Here is a 22,118-nt window from a genome sequence, read left to right as displayed (position 1 = left end):
AACACAAACGCTGAAGCAGCTCAGCTCTGGGAGGGCTCAGCTACAGGGACCTGACAGCATGCCCAGGCACAGGTCCAAAGAGGAGACAGACAAAACCTCAAATAAAAGCGCCTTACTCTACGGTTTACACAGAGAAAGCTCATAAGGTTAGCTCTGTCAATGAAAGAGACACCCAGCTGCTGCTCCATCACACCCTCTCCCCCTCCCCACAGGTTACAATAAGATTTGACAATGAAAAAAAGTGTTTTAAGTATAAAAAGTAGGATCAAGTGATTTCAAGCGAGAATCAAACATAAAATGCACCAGCTAAACCTAATATACTAAGAGAAATTGTTACAAGTCGTATTTCTCACCCGAGTCCTTATTTTGGGTAAAATCCTTCAAGACAGAGCTGATCTCCTCTCTGGCCTGGGTCTAACAGCTTCTTGTGTATCCTCTTAGGGCAGGGAGAGAATTTCAAAAGGCATCTGAAGATGACTACTGATTGCTTCCCAGCCCTTAAATAGGAGTTCCCCTGGGTGGACATGTCCATTCTCTTGATCCCAATGGAAAAATACCAACTTGAAGATGGATTCCAACACCAGGGGGGGTGGTCATATATCTTTGGAGGTCCAACCACAGTTTAAACTTACAGGGGGAAAAAAATTACAGATGATTGTCTTGGGCACCGGGCCATTAAGTTTCTTAGTATCAGAGGGGTAGCTGTGTTAGTCTGAATCTGCAAAAGTGGCAAGGAGTCCTGTGGCACCTTAAATGGTACTTAAGTACCATTAATGGCTTTTACTGGAAGACCTGGAATTAACAAACAGGTTTACACTTCATATTTCTAATTCCATATACAAGAATGATACACACATGTTCATAGAATATATACTATAGGGGACTATAGGCTTTTGAATGATAGGGTACTTGCCCTGTTTTTGCATAAAGCCTATGTGAGCTGTGCATATTCACACTCAAACATATTTCCAATAGCATCATAGCAGTTATAAAGTCAAAGTTCTAATCTCCAAGACCTGTCTTGCCGATGTCAGGGAGCAGTGTGACAGAGTGTATCTACCCTGCACTAGGAGGCAGGGAGTCACCCTAGCCCAGCTGGCCAAAAAGGCCTCACCCCCACAGTCCTGCTGGGCATGCTCCCAGGGAAAGCAGGGTAAACAAGCCCAGGGAGCCACTTGTCTGGGCTGACAGCCAGAAGGAAGGAGCTCAGGCCAGCGCTACTGAACAACCCCTGCAGCCTCAGCCGCAGCAATAGCCTTTGCCGCAGCTCCGTCAGGGAGACTCCGACTCAACGAGCAACACTCCAAGGACCGCACCGCGCACCGGGATGGTAGGAAGTGGCACAGGACGGAGGATTGTCCTCCGGGAGCTCAGCATGTTTAGGCAGGAATCCCCGCCGAGCAGGCAGCGGAGTCCTCCACTGCCAACAGGGCCCTGGGCTGGGACCCGATGGAGCGGGAGGGCTCGGGTCCCCCTGCCTCCTCACCCTACAACAATCCAGCTCCCTAGTAATTTAGGGAGGCTTCCCTTGGGAGTAGGACTCTAGGCAATAGTGACCCTGAGAGAAGGGACTGTGTTTGGGACTAGGCCTGCTGGGCCGTATTTACCCTGATAGGGGGAACTGTACTTTGGGACTAGGCCTGCAGGGCCATATATACCCTGATAGAAGGGACTGTGTTTGGAACGAGGCCAGAAGGCCGTAAGCACCCTGGTAGAGGGACATTTGAGAGGAACTGGATCTACAGGCCGTATTTGCCCTGAGAAAAGCAGGCCTGGACCTCGACTTTGGGACTTCTGGACCATCGAGGGGTCCTGCCCCTCCACAAGCAGGAAGCCAGTGGCTCAAATGGTGGTCCAGTATGCCTAAAGAGGACCAAGTTGAGGTCCCACAAAGGCCACAGTCTCGTATGTGGGGGTAATCATTTGAGACTCCTCAGAAACCTGGCCATCATGTCATGAGAGAACATTTGTCCCCGAATTACCTGCTGGAAAACAGAGATGGCCACCAGATGTGCTCTGATGGAGACGTGCACCAGATCCCGGCCCTGGAGTTGTAGCAAGCACTCTCAGACTGCACTGGAGAGTGCAAGGGAGAAATGCCACTTCTCAGAGGGAGACCTTCATCCACTTGGCCAGGTAGGTGTCTTGTGGATGGTTTCCTGCTTCCCAGGAGGACCTTCTAGAGCTTTTCTGTGTAGGCATGCTCCTCCAAGCTCAGCCACGGAGCTTCCCTGCATAGAGGTGCAGAGACTCAAGACTGGGGTGTAGGAGCCAACTGCAGTCCTGACAGGCGGTCCGTACAATAGGGAAGAGGCCATGTTGAGGCGATCACGATAACCTGGACCTTGTTTCTCTTGAGAACTTCACTAGGACCCAGCTGCCGAGGGACTGGCGAGAACGTATACCTCAAGCGTTCGGTTCAAGACAGGTCAAAAGCATCAGAGGGGGCCCTTCTCTAGGCCCTGCCAGGTGCAAAACCAATGGCACTTTGTTTTGCTTGGTGGCAAACAGGTCCACCCGGGGAGTTCCCCATCTCCAGCAGAGCATGCGGGCAACATCAAGGTAAAGTGAAAAGTCCCTGCTAAGGTGGTCCAGAGTATTCCTGACTCCAGGGACGTGACCCGCTTCCAGATGGATGTCACGGCCACTGCACAAGCTTCCAAGATGGACAGTCTCTTGGCACAGAGCTGACACGCTCGCTCCCCTTTGCCTGTGTAATAAGATGAAGGCCTAAAGCAAAAGCCCATGCAACACAGGCCAGGTCTGTGGCCTAGCAAAAATGGACAAAACATGGTTGACAAAGCAACGCTGAGCTGTGAGCAAGAGGCTGGCCCCTGCTCACAGAACTGGGCACAGACAGGGCTGAGACCACACACTAATTGGTAATAGGCCCAGGTGTAGAACAGTAAGGCTATGTCTACACTCACAGCTTCTTGCGCAAGTAATATGCAAATGAGGCTAAGCGTAGACTATCACCGAGCCTCATTTGCATACCTAATGAGCCACCCTTTTTTTTCCCCCCAGAATAGGCTCTTGCGCAAGAAGGAGCACCTACACTGCCCCTTCTTGCGCAAGAAAAACCCTCTTGCGCAATGCCGTTACACCTATTACGTTTCAGGAAGAACGGCATTGCGCAAGAGGGTTTTTCTTGCACAAGAAGGGGCAGTGTAGACGCTCCTTCTTGCGCAAGAGCCTCTTCTGAAAAAAAAAGGTGGCTCATTAGGTATGCAAATGAGGCTCAGCGATATGCCACGCTTAGCCTCATTTGCATATTACTTGCGCAAGAAGCCGCGAGTGTAGACATAGCCTGACTGGTACTGGTCAGAAGTGGAAAGCACATGGGTACCACCAGCTCATTAAAAAAGACTTTGGTACCCACTCCCCACAGATACCAACCCAGGTTCAGGAAAGGGTCTAAGATGACAGCATGATGGATAGAGATGTTCTAATCGAACCACGAGGTACAGGGTGATGGGTGGTACGTAAGTAGCATCAGAGGGTGGTAACCTGACAGCGTCAGACGAGAGGTGTAACTTGTTTGTACCTGTCTATGAAGTGGTGCCGTGGGGGGAACATTCTTTGGCCCAGCTGAGGGGCAGTGGGAGTTTCCCACTGGTTGAGCTGAGGCCATTGTTACAAGTACATGTGCATAGTGGTTCGGTAGAGTCTGACAGCTATGACTGTATTTTGCTTAATAAACCTCGCTGGGGCACCTTCGATCCTTATCTGATTTGTGGTCTTTGGGCACTTTCTCAGGGTCTGCTGGGGTGACTAAGTGTGTAAGTCAACACGGCACACATCATTGAGCACACACGCCTTCTGGTCATCGTTCATGGAGCAGGAACCCAGCGGGACAACCCTGCCTGGTTGCCAACAGCTTGTTGATGTACATCATCAAGGCTGTGATGTCCATGAGGACTCGTACCACCTTGTCCAACATGTGGCAGGACTATCCCACAGGCCAGTCAAATGGCTCTGAGGTCCTTGACATTGATATGCAATGTTACTGTCTTTTGGGATCCACATCCTTTGAGTCCAGAGTCAAGAGATGCATGCCTCAGCTGAGGTCCGAGGCACCAGACACGAGCACGAAGGAGGGTGACAGATTGACAAACAGAGCTCCTTCTAAGGCAGGGGTGAGCAATCAGTTTTGAAGGGAGGAAGCACTCCAAGAACTTGGAAAGTGGTCAGGTGCCACCACGAGATTTAGTCGTCGTCTAGCTCACAGCTAAGGGTGGCCAGCCATCCGATTCTTCTGGTGTGCTAGAACTTCAATGTGTCAGATGGCCGCCAAGCTCGAGAGCACCCTCTTAGAAGGTTCTTGTAAGGCAGGCATGTCCAAAGTCCGGCCCTCGGGCCAATTGCGGCCCGTGTTCCGGTTTAATACGGCCCCACAGGTAATTTGGCAATATCTATCTTTTACGGCCCCCAACGAATCCATATGTATTGAGATGAATACATTGTAAAATCTCAGTTAATGTCAGTTGGTCTAAATCAGTTATAAATATATTTGGACACAACATGTATACTTGGTGTTATGTTCCTGTTCATATTTTTTGAACTTAAAAGTTGACAGACAACCTTTATTACCAATAATATGTAATGTACTTTACAATGTTCCTGACATATTTCAGCTTCCTGGATTTTTTTTTCATCTGGCCTTCAGATATGAAAGGCAGAGTGATTTAACACCTGTTTAGATTTGTCATCCATGTGACGAAATGAAAAGTATGCCGTTTGCAATAAACTTTGCATAAAATAGTTAATTTGCATTTAATTTTAATGGTTCAAAGAATGTCAGGCACAATGGTCGGCCCTCACGCATGTTCACTTCATCAAATCTGGCCCTCTTTAAAAAAAGTTTGGACACCCCTGTTGTAAGGAGTCCTGGCCAATCATGCCCCGGCACCTGCAGGGAGAGGCTTCTGAAGTTTCTGGTACACCTTGGAGTCGTCCTTCATTTCAGACATTCTTATTCACACATTTACAACACGCTGGTGGATCAGAATCTTGATTAAATCTGAGAAGGTGGCCTCCATTCAGACATCTTCCCTGGGAAGCTCTCCTACCGCGGGCTGGTGTTTGTCTTAACATTTCCCACTGAAAGTCAATAGAGACTAAAGGATGGTCAGTACACAAAAGATACGTGGCATTTATGGTGGGTCTCATTTGCAGAGTAAATTGTGAGCTTAGCTAAGACTTAGAGGAATCTTTACAGCATAAACATGGCCAGGGATGTGCACTAGAGTGAGTGAAGGAGAAGGAGCAGACAAATGGTGACTTCACTGGAATGCAATTTCACTGACAGGAGGGGGACAATAGGTGGCTAAAAACCGTGGGCGGTAGGACAAGGGAAGCAGGATCTAGACATAGGAGTCTGATTATTTTGGCCTGTTTCACAAATGCAGTAATCCAGCTTCTGTCCCATATGTGAATTAGCTAGTGGCTAGAGGAATCCCCTCGGAAATAATTTGATTTCTTGTTTAAGTTTTTCCCTTCAGTCTTTTGTGTTTCTTTTTAAACATTCAAACAAAGAGGCATTTGTTCTCATCTGGCATCAGGTTTCATTCTTTAACTTTCCCTTCCCTCTCCCCTTGAAAGGAACAGCAACAATTCAAGGGAGGCTCCCTTGCTCAAAGGATTTTGGTTTCAGTGGCTGCATATAAACAGAAATGCAAGTTCTGGCCTCGCCCTGAGACAAATCATCTAGAATTACACAGCCTGGTCTAACAAGGCCCTTCCCAGGCAGTAATGTACAAAACCTCCCCTCTTCCTTGAAGATTTCCAACAGGCTCGGCTCAGTAAAGATCCAGTGCAGGCCAGAAAGAACATGGAAAAAGATTCCATGCCTACACACGGCCCCTAAAGGGCAGCATCCACGTCCTGGCCATTTCATGACAGACTGTTGTTGCCACATTTATTCTTGCCCCTCCAGAATCCAGTGATGTACAGACACATCCTTCTCCTTAGCAGGAAGGTCTTAAGTCTAACAGTCCTTTAAATGCCTTTCTACCATGCTATTTTTTCCCATTGATGATTAAGTTATCGGCGTGTTTCAACTCGTTCTCATTGAGATCGGCCAGTTTTTCAATTTTTAAAAAACAAAAAATATTTTCCCCTCAAGGAACCCTTTAAAAGGGTGAACATAAGAACGGCCGTACTGGGTCAGACCAAAGGTCCATCTAGCCCAGTATCCTGTCTGCCGACAGCGGCCAATTCCAGGTGCCCCAGAGGGGGCGGACCGAAGACAACGATCAAGGAATTTGTCTCCTACCATCCTTCTCCAGCCTTTGGCAAACAGAGGCCATGGGCATCATTCCTACCCCCTGGCTAATAGCCTTTTAGGGACCTAACTTCCATGAATTTATCTAGCTCTTTTTTAAACTCTGATAGGGTACGTCTAGACGACATGGCTCTGTTGACGGAGCCATGTAGATTAGGCTGATCGGCAGAGGGAAATGAAGCCGCGATTTAAATAATCGCGGCTTCATTTAAATTTAAATGGCTGCCACACTGAGCCAACAAACAGCTGATCAGGTTAGTTTTAAACCTGCTACCCATTAATTTCATTTGGTGTCCTCTCATTCTTATATTATGGGAACAAGTAAATAACTTTTCTTTATTCACTTTTTCCACACCACTCATGATTTTATAGACCTCTATCATATCCCCCCTCAGTCTCCTCTTTTCCAAACTGAAAAGTCCCAGTCTCTTTAGCCTCTCCTCCTATGGGACCCATTCCAAACCCCTAATCATTTTAGTTGCTCTTTTCTGAACCTTTTCTAATGCCAAAATATCTTTTTTGAGGTGAGACCACATCTGCATGCAGTATTCAAGATGTGGGCATACTATAATTTTATATAGGGGAAGTAAGATATTCTTCTTCTTTTGACTGCTGCGGCACACTACGTAGACGTTTTCAGAGAACTATCCATGATAACTCCAAGATCTCTTTCCTGATTAGTTGTAGCTAAATTAGCCCCCATCATATTGTATATATAGTTGGGGTTATTTTTTCCAATGTGCATCACTTTACACTTATCCACATTACATTTCATTTGCCATTTTGTTGCCCAATCACTCGGTTTGGTGAAATCTTTTTGAAGTTCTTCACAATTTGCTTTGGTCTTGACTATCTTGAACAGTTTAGTATCGTCCGCAAACTTTGCCACCTCACTGCTTACCCCTTTCTCTACATCCTTTATGAATAAGTTGAATAGGATTGGTCCTAGGACTGTCCCTTGGGGGACACCACTAGTTACACCTCTCCATTCTGAAAATTTACCATTTATTCCTACCCTTTGTTTCCTGTCTTTTAACAAGTTCTCAATCCATGAGAGGATCTTCCCTCTTATCCCATGACAACCAAATTTACACAAGAGTCTTTGATGAGGGACCTTGTCAAAGGCTTTCTGGAAATCTAAGTATACTATATCTACTGGATCCCCCTTGTCCATATTTGTTAACCCCTTCAAAGAACTCTAACGGATTAGTAAAACATGATTTCCCTTTACAGAAACCATGTTGACTTTTGCCCAACAAATTATGTTCTTCAAATTATGCTCATGATGTCCATGTGTTTAAGGAATTATGCATCCCTTCCCACCAGCCGTTACAGAGCATTTGAAAGCTTTACAGCAAGGCACGAGACGGGTTAGCAACAATCCACATGAAGATCACCACCAGGAGTCACACTTCACAGCTAAATATTCTTCCCTACAAAGATACTTTTGGATCTACAATAAGAACACAAGTACAGCCGTGCTGAGCCAGACCAATGGTACATCTAGTCCACTATCCTGTCTTCGGGTAGTGACCGGTGCCAGATGCTTCAGAGAGAATGAACAGAACAGGGCAATTATCCCATGATCCACGCCCTGTCATCCAGTCTCAGCTTCTGGCAGTCAGAGGCTTAGGGACTAGGGGTGTTAAATGTAGATGAATTAAATGTAGATGAATTAACTAATTGAATAGTCAATGGGATTTCCATCGACTATTCAGATAGTCTATAAAGGGCACCTCCACCTTTGAACTGGAACCCGCCAGGCTCTTGCTACAGTTCAAAAGCGGAAGGCTCGCAGGGAGCGTGGGGCCAGTGAGGGACTCCCCCTGCTTGTGTCATTTCCCACTGTGCTTCTACCTCCCCAGTCCCCCGCGGAGACGGTGCTGGGGGAACTGGCTTTCAAGCAACCAGTTGCTGATAGAGGCAGCAAGAGGGGAGGCAGGCGACTAGTTGCATCACTAGTCGACTATGGGATGCTTATGCTTACATTCAAGTAGTCACTTACATCCCTATTAGGGACACTCATGGTATTGCTCATGTAGGAGTTTCCCTATCATTTGCTGCTGCTGCTGTGTTTATGTGGCATATGGCCTGAATACTGCAACACGCTTTGCATTCACGGAGGTTGGGTAGCTTCCCGTTTTATACCATTGGAAGGGACTTTCCTCAAAACAAAAAGATAAACACCAGCGATGCTGCCATTGCACCCCATCTACTGGCTTCAGTTCAAGATGCACAATGTAGACTACTGCCTTTTTAATACAAATAGCTGCCGTCTCCAGGCTGAGCTGTTACAGCAGCTCCTTCCTTTCCCTCTCCCCTGCGGTAGACGTTTAAGAGACAGAAGTGGCTGTACGTCTTCCATACACCTTACTTATTGGTTCTCTGAATCTTTGCTTTGTTTTTCCCTTCTAGTATGTAGGAGTAAGTCACAGAATAGAACAAGGACCTGCAACACTGCTTGTTTCCCTTCTCCTAAATGGGCCAGGGGGGAAAGTAGTGACAGGCAGTAAGGCTGCATATTTGCTCATAGCCTCTGGAGAAACTAATTGTTTCTACTTGCCTTGACCCATTTTTATGAAGTCCTGTCCCATGCCATGGCGAACAACCACACAATCCTGTTCATAAATACACCAAGCCAAGGGAGGAGCTGATGGCAGACCCTAGATCACCTGGCCTGCCTGCAGGACAATCACTCACATGCTTGTCACCTGGGGAAATCCTACAATTCCGCTGAAACCTGCAAATGCTGCCTGACACGCAGAGCAACTTTTGCTCTTCACCAGTCAGCATTTTTGGGGCTGCTCTGCCACTGTGGGGTAGGAGCTGAGATAATGGTGTTGCTCTGGCAGATCCAGAGAGGCAGAAGGCTTTGTTGTCCTGATTGTCCCAGCCTAAAATGGAAGGGCTTTGAAACATGATCTACTCTACTGTCAACTCAGGACTATAGATAAAAACCAACTATCTGAGCAAACGTCTATCATTTTACTCAGGGAGATGTTTATCATCATGAAGCCTCACTAAGAATGTGAGCTATGATATTAGCCTGAAAGTTGGGGGGGAGGGGGAAGAGAGAGAGGAGGGAGAGAGGAGATACCAGAACTTGATTCACATCCTCACCATCTCTGTAGCACTGGTTTTTGTTTTACAACTTACACGTCTCATTCAAGGTCTAGTTTCAACGTAAAGTAGGAAATGAGAGATGTTTAGCAAACATGTTAGTGAACATACAAGCACATTCGTCTACACTCTACTAAAGAGTTACAAAATGTTTTAAAACCATGCTTGCTAGGTGTCGTCAAATCTTGTTTATAAAAGCCAGATTTTTGACAATTATTGAAGCATGTTAGCCAATGTATTCTCTAAGGCAGGGGTGGGGAACCTTTCTTGGGTCAAGGACTGCTGACCCACAGGAGAAAAAAAAAAAAAAAAAAAATCAGTCGGGGGCCGCACACAAGTTAAAAAACCAACATGGCTCCTGGATGAGAAGGAGAAAGATACTTAATCCCCACATTCCCCTTGCACACCAGAGCTTCAGGAGAAAGAGGGGAAGGGGGGCAAGCTAGTAGGTTTTGGCTACGTCTACACTGCCTCTTTTTTGCGGAAGAGGCAATGCAAATGAAGCGTTCATTAGCAAGAACCTGTAAACCTCATTTTTTGAGGAAGAAGGGGTCTTGCACAAAAGGGTTATTTTGCGCAAAACAGACATGTCTACACCACTTTTTTTTGCGCAAAAACCTCTTCCACAAAAAGCATCGGAAAAGGATATGCAAATGAAGCACGAGAAGTTACTAATGAGTGCTTCATTTGCATTGCCTCTTCCGCAAAAAAGGGGCAGTGTCGACGTAGCTTGTGTGTGCGCTCCAGCCTCATAGGCGGGTGGCAGGGGCTGGAATGCCAGCACATGCTCCCCAGTGCTGGGGGCGGAGGGGTTGCCATAAGCCCCAGGAACCAGATCCAGGCAAGCCGAGGGCAGCACCCGGACCCTGGCTCTTAGGTTCTCCACCTCTGCTCTAAAGAGACCTTTTTCCTATTCCTAGTCTAGACCAAGTCCAAGACATAGGGTCTTCTTGCTATCATCAAAAGATAAACCAAAAGCCTGAAGAAGTAAATCTGACTGCATTGAAAGGCAGGCTGCAATCCTGAAGGTCTTTTCTGACGCTTTTAACATATTGGAATTCACTTTAATCCCTTAAAGTGAGTATGCCTAACTCCCACCTCAGCAAACCATTCCTGCAGGTTATTTCGCAGAGGGAGCCGTTAAAGCCAAGATATTATGGAAATTCTGGCCTCGTGTCTCCTCTGAGAGGAAGTCCAAAGTACATGCGCTAAAAGTAAAATGCTATCCCAAGTTAACACATCTACACTGGGTAAGAGCCATTGAATAAAAGTATTTATTTTAACACATTTGCAGCTCTATGTTTAATAGAATTGTCATCTCACAAGTGAGGATACTACCTTCACCCTTACATCTACTGCTGATGCAATTCACATCTTATAGCAGTTACTCATTCATTACACAAAACCAAAGAGGCATGACACCAATTCACCATTATGCACTGTCTCAGGGTTCTTGCTGTTTGTCATTGTGATGGCTGGAAGACGGAGAGGACTCTGAGACAACAATTTGCAGATATACAGAACACTGTCAGTCCAACAATTAAGTCCCATCTCTTGCAGAAAAATTGTTTTGATGGGTAGTTCATATTAATTGTTGCTAAGTAGAATAAAAAACCTGAACTGGCATAGAAATATTTCTAAAGTGCATTACTGCAGCTAAATAAATAGCAGCATTTGTGTATTAAAAAAAACCCCATCTTAGAAAGGATTGTGACCAAAACTGAAAATGTTTTACACTATAAAAGAAAACCTGGCTAAACAACAAGACAAAGGCCTTGCATGATTCAGTCTACAGGAAATAGAGAATAATATTAAGAGGTTCACACAGACATACAAACAGAAGGCTCTCTTCAATGCGATCCATAATACACAGCAGGGAGAAAACCAAATGCATTGGATACACGTATTTCCTCAGAAATGTGAAAGTCTTTCCCTTAGCTCCTATGCAGCATAGCCTGTTATAAAACACAATTCTGCAGCATTAGCATAGCAGTAAGTTTACCAAAGCTTCACTGGTAACAAATTCTGAAGAAAATTAAAATACAGTATTCCAGTACAATAGTTGAATTCTTCCTCATGGTTTTCTGCGCCTGAAATAAAAAAAACAAACACTCAGATCATATTTCAGATCATAGTTTTGATTTCCACAGTGCGACATTCTGTAATAGTGGTCAAGACAATTACTTTGTAAAACAGACTGTGTAAATCTAATACAAGATTTAAGAGTAAACAGTGATGGAAAGACAAATTGGTAGAGCCCTACAAATCTGCAAATACCCAATTTATATCCATGGGCATCTGCATTCTCAGACGTCAATGTGGATATTCACGGCTCATTTTTGCAATTTTTTTTTCCTCCATGCAGGGCTCTATGCATTGGTTCAAAGACACAACTATGCTATGGATTTCATTCAGAGCATCAGATCAGGAAGCAACAACCATTGAGTTCAAAGTGCTTTTGCATATAGTTCTACACACAGCACAGAATTAAGTTCAATGCATCACAAAAGTAACCGAACAAGCAAAGTGAAGATTTGAGCCTGCTCCTCTATAAAGGCAGTGACAATGCTGCCACCTATTTCATTAGGTACAGGATCAGGTCCAAAGATTACAGGGAAAGGTACTTCAACAAGAAAAGTTTGTGTCATAGTATGATTGTGCCCATTACCAGGGAAACGTTTGTCAGCAGACCTGAAATCACAAATCTTCCGACCAGATATTTCCAGAAGTGCAAAATTTCAAATGTGCTCCAACACTCCTACTGGACTTGTACGTAGAAGTTTTCTTGCTTGTACGCTCTAGACTGAAGTCTAATGAATTAGCGTCTTATAGTCATTAGCCTTCACAAATTTCAGGCTGAAGCAGAGAGGCTTGTTTGGGCACTACTGTATCATCCACTGTTTCTACCCCCAACCCCCTTTTTGCTTCATGAAAAGCCCTTTTACCTCTGAAGCCCTCTCTCCTGCCTGTAAACATCGTGTTAAACTGCAAGCTTTCTTCCCCTGAGCTGAATGGGTCACTTCCACAGCACTGCCAGCACCTATCTGCAAAAGGCCAAATCTGCAAGTGAACGCTGTTCTCCAGCAGCGAGGCTACCAGACCTTCCTAACCAACACTTATTCTGTCAGCAAGTGTTTGCGACCCAGTCTTGCAGCTTATGATGTTTCATGTCTAAACCCTAGCGCAGGGATGTGCAATAATTCTTTATTGGGGGGAGGGGCAGAAAAGAGGGGAAACATTCCTCAAGAATTTGGTAAGTGGTCAAGGGCCACATTCTTCCATATTAATGGAGGTGCAGGATCTGGGATGGAGGTTGGGTGCAGAAGGGAGCTTGGGGCATAGGTGGGGATGTGGAATGGAATGTCCGTGAAAGAGGGAGTTGGGATCTGGGGCAGGGGACTGGGTGTAGGTCTGGGAGTATGGCTGCAGGGGAGGGGACAGAGGATTATATGAAGTGGGGGGGGGGGAGGAGGACTGCGGTGCCAGAGTCCAGGAGACACTTACCTGGGCAACTCCTGGCCAGCAGTCCAGCAGGTTCCCAGCTTTCCATGCCCCGGCAGGCCATTCAGAGCAGCCAGCTGCAGGGCCATGTGTGTCTGAACAGCTGTAGGCCTGGAGTGTGGGGGAGGGCACTTCACATACTGATTGTTCTTCAAATAGGCAGCTGCTGTTGTCCAGAACCGGCCAATGGGAGTTGCAAGATTGTGCTAGGGATGGGGGCAGTGCACAAAGCCTTCTTCTCCCCTCAGGCTCACAGCTGTTCACAGAGAAACAGGGCCCTACAGCCAGCTTTTCTGAGCAGTGTTGGGGCAGGGCAGGCAGGGAGCCTGACTGAGGCTCCCCCTGTGCCTGAAGGCCAGATCCAGCGGCTTTGTGGGTATGATCTTGCCCATGGGTTGTGTTTTACCCAGCCCTTTTCTAGTATTTGAATTAAGAAACCGGTACTTCTATAGGACATCCCATGAGTTGGGGGACATTCGTATAGTGAGATGGGAACTTTAGAGTCACAAAGTTCTTGGTCTTCCTGAGTGAGACCAAGTTACCCAAAACATCCCCACGAAGCCTCAGGCTTCTGTGACTTCAGTAGGTGGGACTCAGGGCTTCTGCACCACCTCTAGGCTCATGCTCCTTTTCTAGAAGGTTTATATACCCAATCTGGAATTTAATATGAATGGCATCAACTTTCCATCCGATGGTTGAACCCTATCTCCCTCTGTAAGGTACCCTGCTGCAGTTTTTGTAAATCAGATGTACTTCAACTACCCTCGCCTTCCTCCACCAACCAGAGATAATGGAATGTCCACTTGCACCGCAGCGTGTTACTAATATGGCCAGGCACTGACATTACTTTGCAATCTTAGGGGCATACAGGCCAAGGAAGTCAGCGCAGAAGTTACTCATTTCTCTTCACACCCGTGCGACACCTCGCTTCATCTCTGAGCGGTCAAGGCAGTCAGTGTCCCAGCACAGGTTTGTGGGCCCACTCAAACTGCTGCTGTGGACAAGGTACCCATGTTGGATTTTACTATCACACCTTGCTCTGGCCAAGTGCTCCAGGCGTGACTATGATTTTGGAGACCCAACGAGCTCTCTTACAAGAAGTTGAGATGTTCAGAAAGTCAACTCTGAACACCAGGCTTATCAACTTTCAGGCTTATCAAGTTGAGCACTCAAAAGTCACTGATCACACTTGCGAATTTTGGCCCCAATCTCCATATTTTGGGCCACATTGTCATTCCAAACGCAAGAGCATTTAGCGGTCTCCAGTTGTCCATTCAGTGACATTGCTGCTACTTGACAATCCAAGTCAGGAAGGCAGCAAGAAAAGCAAGAGACCTGATTCCCACCAGCAGAGGAGAAAGAGTGAATGTCTGGAATCCCAAAGGGGCAACACCATCAGGTATGACATTTTAGGATCCTATCCTTACCTTAAACCTGGGACTTGAGGGGAATACTATTTTTCCAATCAAAAAGCATTGAGAGCAAGAAAGCCAGAAGCTCCAATTATGACAAGTTTGCATGACACCTACTTGGGCAGAGCATGATGCTGATATCCAGGTCCAAGATTGGATCCTGCCCTCATCTCCACAGCTACTGAACACTGAAAAGAGATGTGTATTAGTCACCTCTGCTGCATAAAGCCAGCGAACAAAAGGCAGGCTTAGTGGTGTTATTTCAGATTCACACCAATATAAAAATCTTTCCGCCCGCTTGTAACTTACTCTGGTTTCTACATCTGTCCATTCAGATTCGGCAGCATCTTCTGGTGGAGTAGGACTTGACGGTGATGATCTTCGCTTTCGACTGAAGGAGGCAGAGAGAAGCGTTAGCCCTGAAAGACTGCTGCAGACTGTTCAGTAGACTGTCAAATGTGTGATTGCACAAGGCATTATCTAGAGATGGAGAGGATGGATAACTACTCCACTACCCCCATGCCCCAGCAGCATGCCAGCGCTGCCTATAGCTGCAGGGTTTACAAGAAACCCTTACCTTGGTTTTACATAGATTAAGCCAGTAACTCCAGTTCAGAATCTCAGCAACTTCATTCTTCTGAAGTTTCTCACCAGACCACTGATGGAATTAGAACTTTGCGCACCTTCTGGGGACACTAAGTTCTTGACATGATTGCAATGATAAAATTAAATGTGACTGACCCAGTTGGTGATTCTTGTTTTAGAGTCTCTATCTCCGTAAACTGGACTGCCTGTCCACCACCTCTGGTTTTGTAAACATCGCCCTGAGGGAAAGAAACAAGTTACTTACAAGTTAATATAATTAGTTGGATATTGTTTGCTCAGAAACTCAAACTGTGACCAACTAGTATGTGATCTCACAGTTTGCAATAACTACTATTTCTTTCAAGGAAGCTCATCCATCAACCCAGAGAGCACAAACACTCAAGCATGGACTACAGTGAACCATCACAACATGCTGTACCTTGAGGTTGTTAGCTACTCCCATAGATGGAGCAAGAAATTCCAAAGGTAGCAAAATACAAACACTACTGAGTTAGTCCTGGTTTCAATACCATAGCAGACTGAGCTAAAGAAAAACTGCAGTTTTTTTATCCAGTGTAAAGTTCATCACAAGAAACATTTATCAACAGCCTTTGGCCAAAGTGATAACTGGCATTCCTAAGAAACATGGTGAAAGTGGCCACCTGGCTGAAAAGACATCTGTTGTGAAACTAGCAGGGCCCCAGGGCACTCAAAGCCTACACTTCTTCCCAACTTGCTTGAACTGTTTTACTAGACTAACACTGAAAGTGCTAGATTTCATTGTTAGATGAAACAATAGTTTTAGATTGTTTTATTGTTGTGGCAAGTCAGGAACCGATTCATGCTGCTAGGGAAATGAAGTGATATCTGTTCATCAAGATGGTCAAACCTCTGGAACTAGGCTTCAGAAAACCAGTGTCAGTGGCATGCTTGGCACACGCACAGATTATGGAAGGTGTCTTAAATAATGGGCTAGAAGTTCATTTCATTAAGGTAAGGACAAGTCTCTTTTCAAACTGACGCAAATGAAGCTTAGTATGCAAATACCTAGAGGAGCACGTTCAAGTACTCCAAGCTGACCAGAAATGTTTTCTAAGAACTGAAGTCTCTCCTATCCCAACCTGTAACTTCCAAAACCCATTCAACAAAAGCACTTCAAGTCAAGACACATGCTCATGTGCAAGCTAAGATCAAAAACTCTAGGTCAGTTAAGTACAATTTGACAACACAAAGGTATTTGTTTTACCTTAATGAGCTTAGTTTCGATCTCCCCATCAGAAGCTAGTTCCTGGTGTGTCAGCATGTACTTGTCACACTTAGCTAGTGCCTTTTCATTTGCAGCTGCTACTGTGATGGCATGGGGGACATGTGGCTGCATGACTGTTTCAGTGGGCACATTAGAAGCTGGTTTATGATCTACCCATCTCTCCCCTGCTGAGCGTGATCGTCTGTGTCTGAGATGAACTGGAGGTGCATTCTGATCAGAGCATAAAAGGAACCAGAAGAAATAAGCACAATCAGTAGTTAACTTACTTCAGGCAGCTCAGCAGAGGAAGTGCAGTTTTTCAGGCCTGGTTAAAATGTGTCTGCGTGAAGACCTTATTTTCATCTCAATTTTTAATCAGAATTGATCCTGCAGGGCACCATTACAGACACTCTTATACAAAACTGCTATGAGAATTATACTGGGGCCAACTTGCACTTTTTTGCAGTTTTCATTAAGTTCTACATAGTCAGGTAGATTCCTTAATCAAAGTCAAACAAAAGATTTCAACTTTTTTTGCAGCCACCCAATTTTCTAGCCAAACTATAAAATTCTACACACATTAAACAGGCCTCAAAAAGCAGAGCTACTCAAGATAGTTTCCATGGACACGTTTCTGAGGCGAATGGTCTGTTTCTCAGATGATCATGAGAGCAGATTTATGGATAGGTTTTAGGGAATGTTACTTCAGCACAGTCACTTGAAGATGTGAGGCCTTAAGGGTATTTCCGGGTAAATACTGTAGAGAAGGAAGAAGCCTGACATTAGTCCTCTCCAGAGGTTTGGAATTCAGCTGTTGGAATGGATCAGAAGTTACTCATGTGTGGGTAGAGTAGAGGTATCCACTCACCCTCTGCTGGACACAACTAGAAATCTGTTTTCAACTGCAACTGAAAGGTCAGATGCCCTGTTAAACATGGACCCAATTAGGAGATTAAGGTTTATGCTGCAGATCTTCTCTGGAAGTTAAGTAGAAAAATGGCTGAAGACTCAGAAGGGACAAGGGTAATTCTCTTCTAGAGGAAGAACCTGAGGGATCTCGAATGCAAGGCTGTGATTTACACTCCTCAAACTGAAGTTGCACTTGGCTAAAACCTAACAGTTGTTTTCAGTTGGGATTTTATTTCTAGACTCTTATTCCTAATCTAGCCCTCCATAGAAGAAGGGCTGGTGTGTAGTCACCCAGTCATGTGATTCCAAAGGTGGTGGTGGAGGTACTAACTTCCTCCCTTAAGTCTGGTGTTCAGACTGGCCCGCTCCATGGTTGGTGGTCTGCTCCAGATCGAGAGCAGCATTTAAAATATGCACCTAATCAGGGATGTTAAAATGTGTTCATGTAAACATCTTCACTGCTGAATTTTTCCCCAGTTACATGTTTACACATGGGGGTGGAGCCGGTATGTGGCCCCATGCCTGTGCTCCTGCCTCTGTGGGAGGCAGCAGTGGTGGGGTGGGTGTGTCTGGCAGCTCAGCTCTCCGCATGCACCAGCTCTCGCCTCCTGCAGGTTCACTGGTTAATCGTGTGCTCAGGTACACATTCACATCCCTACATCTTATATAATAATGGACAATAGCATGTATATAAACTCTACAGCAGAGGTCACTTAACTTCCTTCTAACAAGGTGCATTGAAGAAGAGGAAGAAAGGGTCTTCCTTTGACCCAAAGTACACTATCCTCATCAAAATCAGCTTTTTCCTCCTATAATGCTAGAGTGTACACTGCTGAGAGAATGACAGTTTTAAGAGAAGATTAAACTAGTAAGACCTTTCAAGTAGATTCCTGAGCAGATACAGATCCAGATACAAAATTTTGTATCCACAAAAAATGAGCCGCAGATATCCATATCCATATCTGCGGATACAAACACTCACAGATATAAAGCAGATATCTTTTGCAGGGCTCTACATATGGGTAGTGTTCCTCTGTTATCAGGCTCTGGAAATTAACAGCTGTAACTGGTAGGGGGAGATTTTACACTTCTGTCTCTCAAACACGTCCTATGAAAATTCATTTCACTAGCAATGTAGCAAGACCACCTGATTCAGAACCATGGATACTAACCCCAACCACTGCACTTCCAAGACTCGAGCATTGATTACATTGTATTTTAGCCACGTGTTTAAGGTTTACAATGCACCCTCTTGCTGGGTCTCTTCTCCCCAAACACTATTTACAAGCACCTATGTTCTCTTTTCAAAAACTACATGCTGCCAGGATGCAGAAAGAAGTCTTAATATCTGAGAAAATAGAAATTTTCAAGGCTCAACCTAAGGTTACCTATGGTAACTTTTTAAACGGATGAGTAAAGTACTCATTTTTCCATTGGTAATTTTTGGGGAGTTCTGAAAAGCTGCCTTATGAGTTTAGACTCTTTAAAAAGGGTGCATTGTATTTTACCGTAAACAGTGTTCCTTAACTTACTACCAGTAGGGGTTCAGGTATACTTTAATTTGATGGCAAAAACAAATTACTTTAATCGAAAAGTCCCTCTATAACAGGAACTTTGATGAATAACAATATCTAGATGGTTTGTAACACTATTAAGGGAGTCCAGGAGATGGATTCACAATGCAATAGGGATTTTGCACCTGTTAAGTACATAAAAATAATCTGATATTTGTATTGGTCTATCAGTTTTACCTGAACCCCTCTAGCAAGAACATGATAAAGCATAGTGTTAAGACAAGCATCTCCTTGATATCAACTGGTACACAGAAGAATCACTTACACAAATTAAAACTGTAAACGAAAAACACCAGTTTTGTTGCAATATTCAAATTTAGTAAGAACATTTTAATGGCTGTATGAATCCAATTCTTTTCAAGTGAAGCTGCTTGTCCAAACACTGTTTCCAGCAGATACATGAAGTTAGCACAAACAGCTTGCAAGACCACCCTTTAATCTGCCCAAAATTGGCTCTGGCAATTGCAGGCTGCCAGACAAGTGTAAAAGACAGACAAATGGAGACACAAAGTGGTTTATAGTGAGAAAAAGGTTAATAGTTGTTCCTGGAGAGAGCTATATACATGCTGACGAGAAACAGTCACACTCCTTTCAGGGCTTTTATATGCCGACTTTAGACAGCAAATTAGACTGTTTTGCAAGTACCACGACTCAACCTGGAGACAGAAGTCAAGCATGGAGCCAATTTGTAAAATAGGGTCCGATTCCATTTCAGGTGTGAGCTCACATATGCCAGCACATGCTAAGTTTGGCAATTGCTTGAGAATAGTTATCTTCTGAGCCATGGCAACTAAGTACTGCTATAGGTAACCATTGCTAGGAGTAGCACTAACCCTGCAGCATTGGTCCTCTTCTATTTCTATCTCATCTCTATAGCTGGGGACCTCAATGACTCCAGTCCAGTGCATCCCTCGCCTTCTGTCTGATACATTACAGTTTCTATTTGGCTCTGGTTCCTGTTGTCTACTCCTTGCATTAGGTGTGCCATTGATGCACTTGTTGTATGGAGGAATTTTCCGCTCCCACTCCGAAATACAGGATGCCACAGAAATGCTGCTACAAGAGTTAGAGCGTCTATGCAGCTGTGGCTGGCCCGTGTGAGGTTGGCTGTTAGGGACTTGAGTGACATAGTTACTAGAAATCTGGAGAAAACGGGAGAAATATTAGTGAATACATACAATTTTGAACTAGTAACAAAAGTTTAACACTTCTCAGAAAACATCCCATCCATGCTGTATGGCTGACTTGCACATATGAAGACAGCAATCAAACCATGTACTTCACATAATTAGGTGTTCTTCACATAATTAGGTGTTTTACTGTCAGCTTTAAAAAGCCAGGCACTCTTCCAATTAGTTAAGTGTAAGGTAAAAGAGCATGCCAAGAAACAATACACTGAAGAGGAAAACAAGTTCAAGGAATTTAGTAGAGCTCAGAACATATACTCATTCTCAAGTCCCATTCCCAGCAACTAGAGAAAAATAATCAGTTGCATTTAGACTTTGAATATCAGCGCAAAGACAAACCGGTTTTAAAAGAGATTTTATATGTAACATACTGGTGCTGGCGAGGGGGACACAGATCTCTGAAGAGCCTTCTCCCGGTCCTTCTCCCGTGACGGTCTCTCTGGTTTTTCATTCTTTGGTTCAGTTACAATAGCTTTCAGTTGCTTCAGTTTCTCATCTTTGACCCAGAGCTTGTTCTGCATCTCCAGCTGTTTTGCTGCCACACGGCGTTCCTGCAGGTGAGAACTGGGTGAAGGTATCGTTTTACACTAAAAACTAAATTATACAAGCATAGTTACTGTGATGAAAAAACTCAGATCAGGAAAGCTGCGAATTCAAAATAGAATGAAGTCATTCCAGCCAAGATGTACTTAAAGTACTCATGCCAACGAGGACTGGCCAACTTTCAAAGCTATCTTGCCTCTTTGAGGTTGTCTACCTGAGCAATGAACTGACCATATTTATTTAGTAGTACATGTAGCCACTACTAAATCTCTAGCTCACAGAATGAATTACTATAGCAAGTTAAAAACATAAGAATGGCCATACTAGATCAGATCAAAAGGTCCATCTAGTCCAGTATCATCTTCCAAGTGGCCAATGCCAGTTGCCCAAGAGAACACACACACACACACACACACACACACACACACACACACACACACACACACACACACACAACAGGTAATCATTAAATGACCTGTCTGCTCATTCATTCATAGCTTCTGTCTGGGGACACCTCATAAGCTATTTTCTCCCCTACACTGACATGCAATTGGCAGAAAATACACTGTTGTTAATATACCATGGAAAGACAACCGAACCCATGTACCTAGGTCACAGCAACTTCAAGAAGAAAAAAAATTATGAACCAGAAGGAATCAATGCTAAAACTTGTCAGATTTCAAGATGAGAGTATCATCTGGTCTGTCTCTCAAAACTGAGCACACAAAAATATTAACTTCAGCCTTTGCCTGGTATGACGAGCATTTCTAACAAGCAGGTTAATGTACTTACACATTCCTTCTCCCACTTCATTGTTGTCTCTGTCACCATGCCTTGCAATCGTGCTTCCAATCTACGCTTATCAGAAGCCTGACGCTGCAGTTTTTGACTCTTGCTTTCAAGCTCTTGCTGTAAATTACGTTTGTCTTCTTCATAAATTGTAGTGGTTTTCTCTAAAATCTCAATCTGGAAGAAAGACCATAGCATTTCTTCTTCTAAGTTTGAGATTTTATTTCTTACAAAGCGTTTTCTTGAAGTGTACAATAGAGCAAAGGAGATCATCATATATTTTAATATGGTTTAGAACACAATCTGTGATTTTAGTACAGATATATAAGCCAACACTCCAGTAAAATCCCTTGAAATTGTCTTGAAATTTCAAGGAGTTTGTAGCACATAGTTCAGCAATTTCTTGACAGAAACAGCCTCCCTTCATGCTAAAGCCAAAAGAAAGACATTTTGATTAAAATCCTCCACCCCTCCCCCTGAAAAAAGGAGAGAAAAAAAACAATCAAGTTTGAGAAAAATCTCATGTGGAAAACTTTTGCCATTTGCTAAACAGGATATTACATCTAAACATTGGGTAATTTCAGATTATGTAAGAACAAACCTTATACTCTAATGTTTTAGTTTTCTTTTCCAGTCGTTCGATCTCCATTTTCTGTCCTGCTATCACTTTCTCCTTCTCAGAAAGTTTGCCTTGTGCGTAGTTTTCCTTGGATGCAATGCCGCTATCGAATTCTTGCAGCATAGTTTTAAATGCAAGTACTAGAACAAATTCAGACACTGTAATCCATATAAATTAATTTAACAAGAATCTTTGCACTCCATCCCAGATCATTAAATTAGATCAATCTTCGTCTGTTCCCTGGCAGCTTGAAATATGAAGACAGGCTTATGTGTTTGCTTATACAGCCCTGCCTAAAGTCGGATTTATTGCACTAAACCACAATCAAGTTTCCAAAGCATCACTCACAA

The 22,118-nt window shown here is 44.3% G+C and overlaps 1 protein-coding gene across 6 annotated transcripts in view; it reads right to left on the bottom strand.

Annotated features, from left to right (window-relative positions):
* Nucleotides 1–10,654: 10,654 nt before the first annotated feature.
* Nucleotides 10,655–22,118, bottom strand: part of KIF23 (kinesin family member 23) — a 33,075-nt gene continuing 21,611 nt past the window's right edge. For 2 of the 6 annotated variants that reach the window (XM_075896824.2, XM_075896827.2), the window contains 9 exons: nucleotides 21,751–21,908; nucleotides 21,153–21,326; nucleotides 20,189–20,368; nucleotides 19,464–19,772; nucleotides 16,148–16,378; nucleotides 15,058–15,140; nucleotides 14,626–14,707; nucleotides 14,434–14,504; nucleotides 10,655–11,493 (listed from right to left, as the gene is read on the bottom strand). In XM_075896824.2, the coding sequence (XP_075752939.2) occupies nucleotides 11,478–11,493; nucleotides 14,434–14,504; nucleotides 14,626–14,707; nucleotides 15,058–15,140; nucleotides 16,148–16,378; nucleotides 19,464–19,772; nucleotides 20,189–20,368; nucleotides 21,153–21,326; nucleotides 21,751–21,908 (1,304 nt within the window). In that variant the 3' untranslated portion in view covers nucleotides 10,655–11,477. Of the gene's footprint in view, nucleotides 11,494–11,537; nucleotides 12,448–14,433; nucleotides 14,505–14,625; nucleotides 14,708–15,057; nucleotides 15,141–16,147; nucleotides 16,379–19,463; nucleotides 19,773–20,188; nucleotides 20,369–21,152; nucleotides 21,327–21,750; nucleotides 21,909–22,118 lie in introns of those variants that run through there. The other 4 variants (XM_075896826.2, XM_075896828.2, XM_075896829.2 and 1 more) reach the window with 4 other exon arrangements.

Source organism: Pelodiscus sinensis, chromosome 14 (assembly GCF_052426305.1).
Source record: "Pelodiscus sinensis isolate ZL-2025 chromosome 14, ASM5242630v1, whole genome shotgun sequence".
Lineage (NCBI taxonomy): Eukaryota > Metazoa > Chordata > Testudines > Trionychidae > Pelodiscus > Pelodiscus sinensis.
This window is presented reverse-complemented; position numbering and strand designations above follow the sequence as displayed.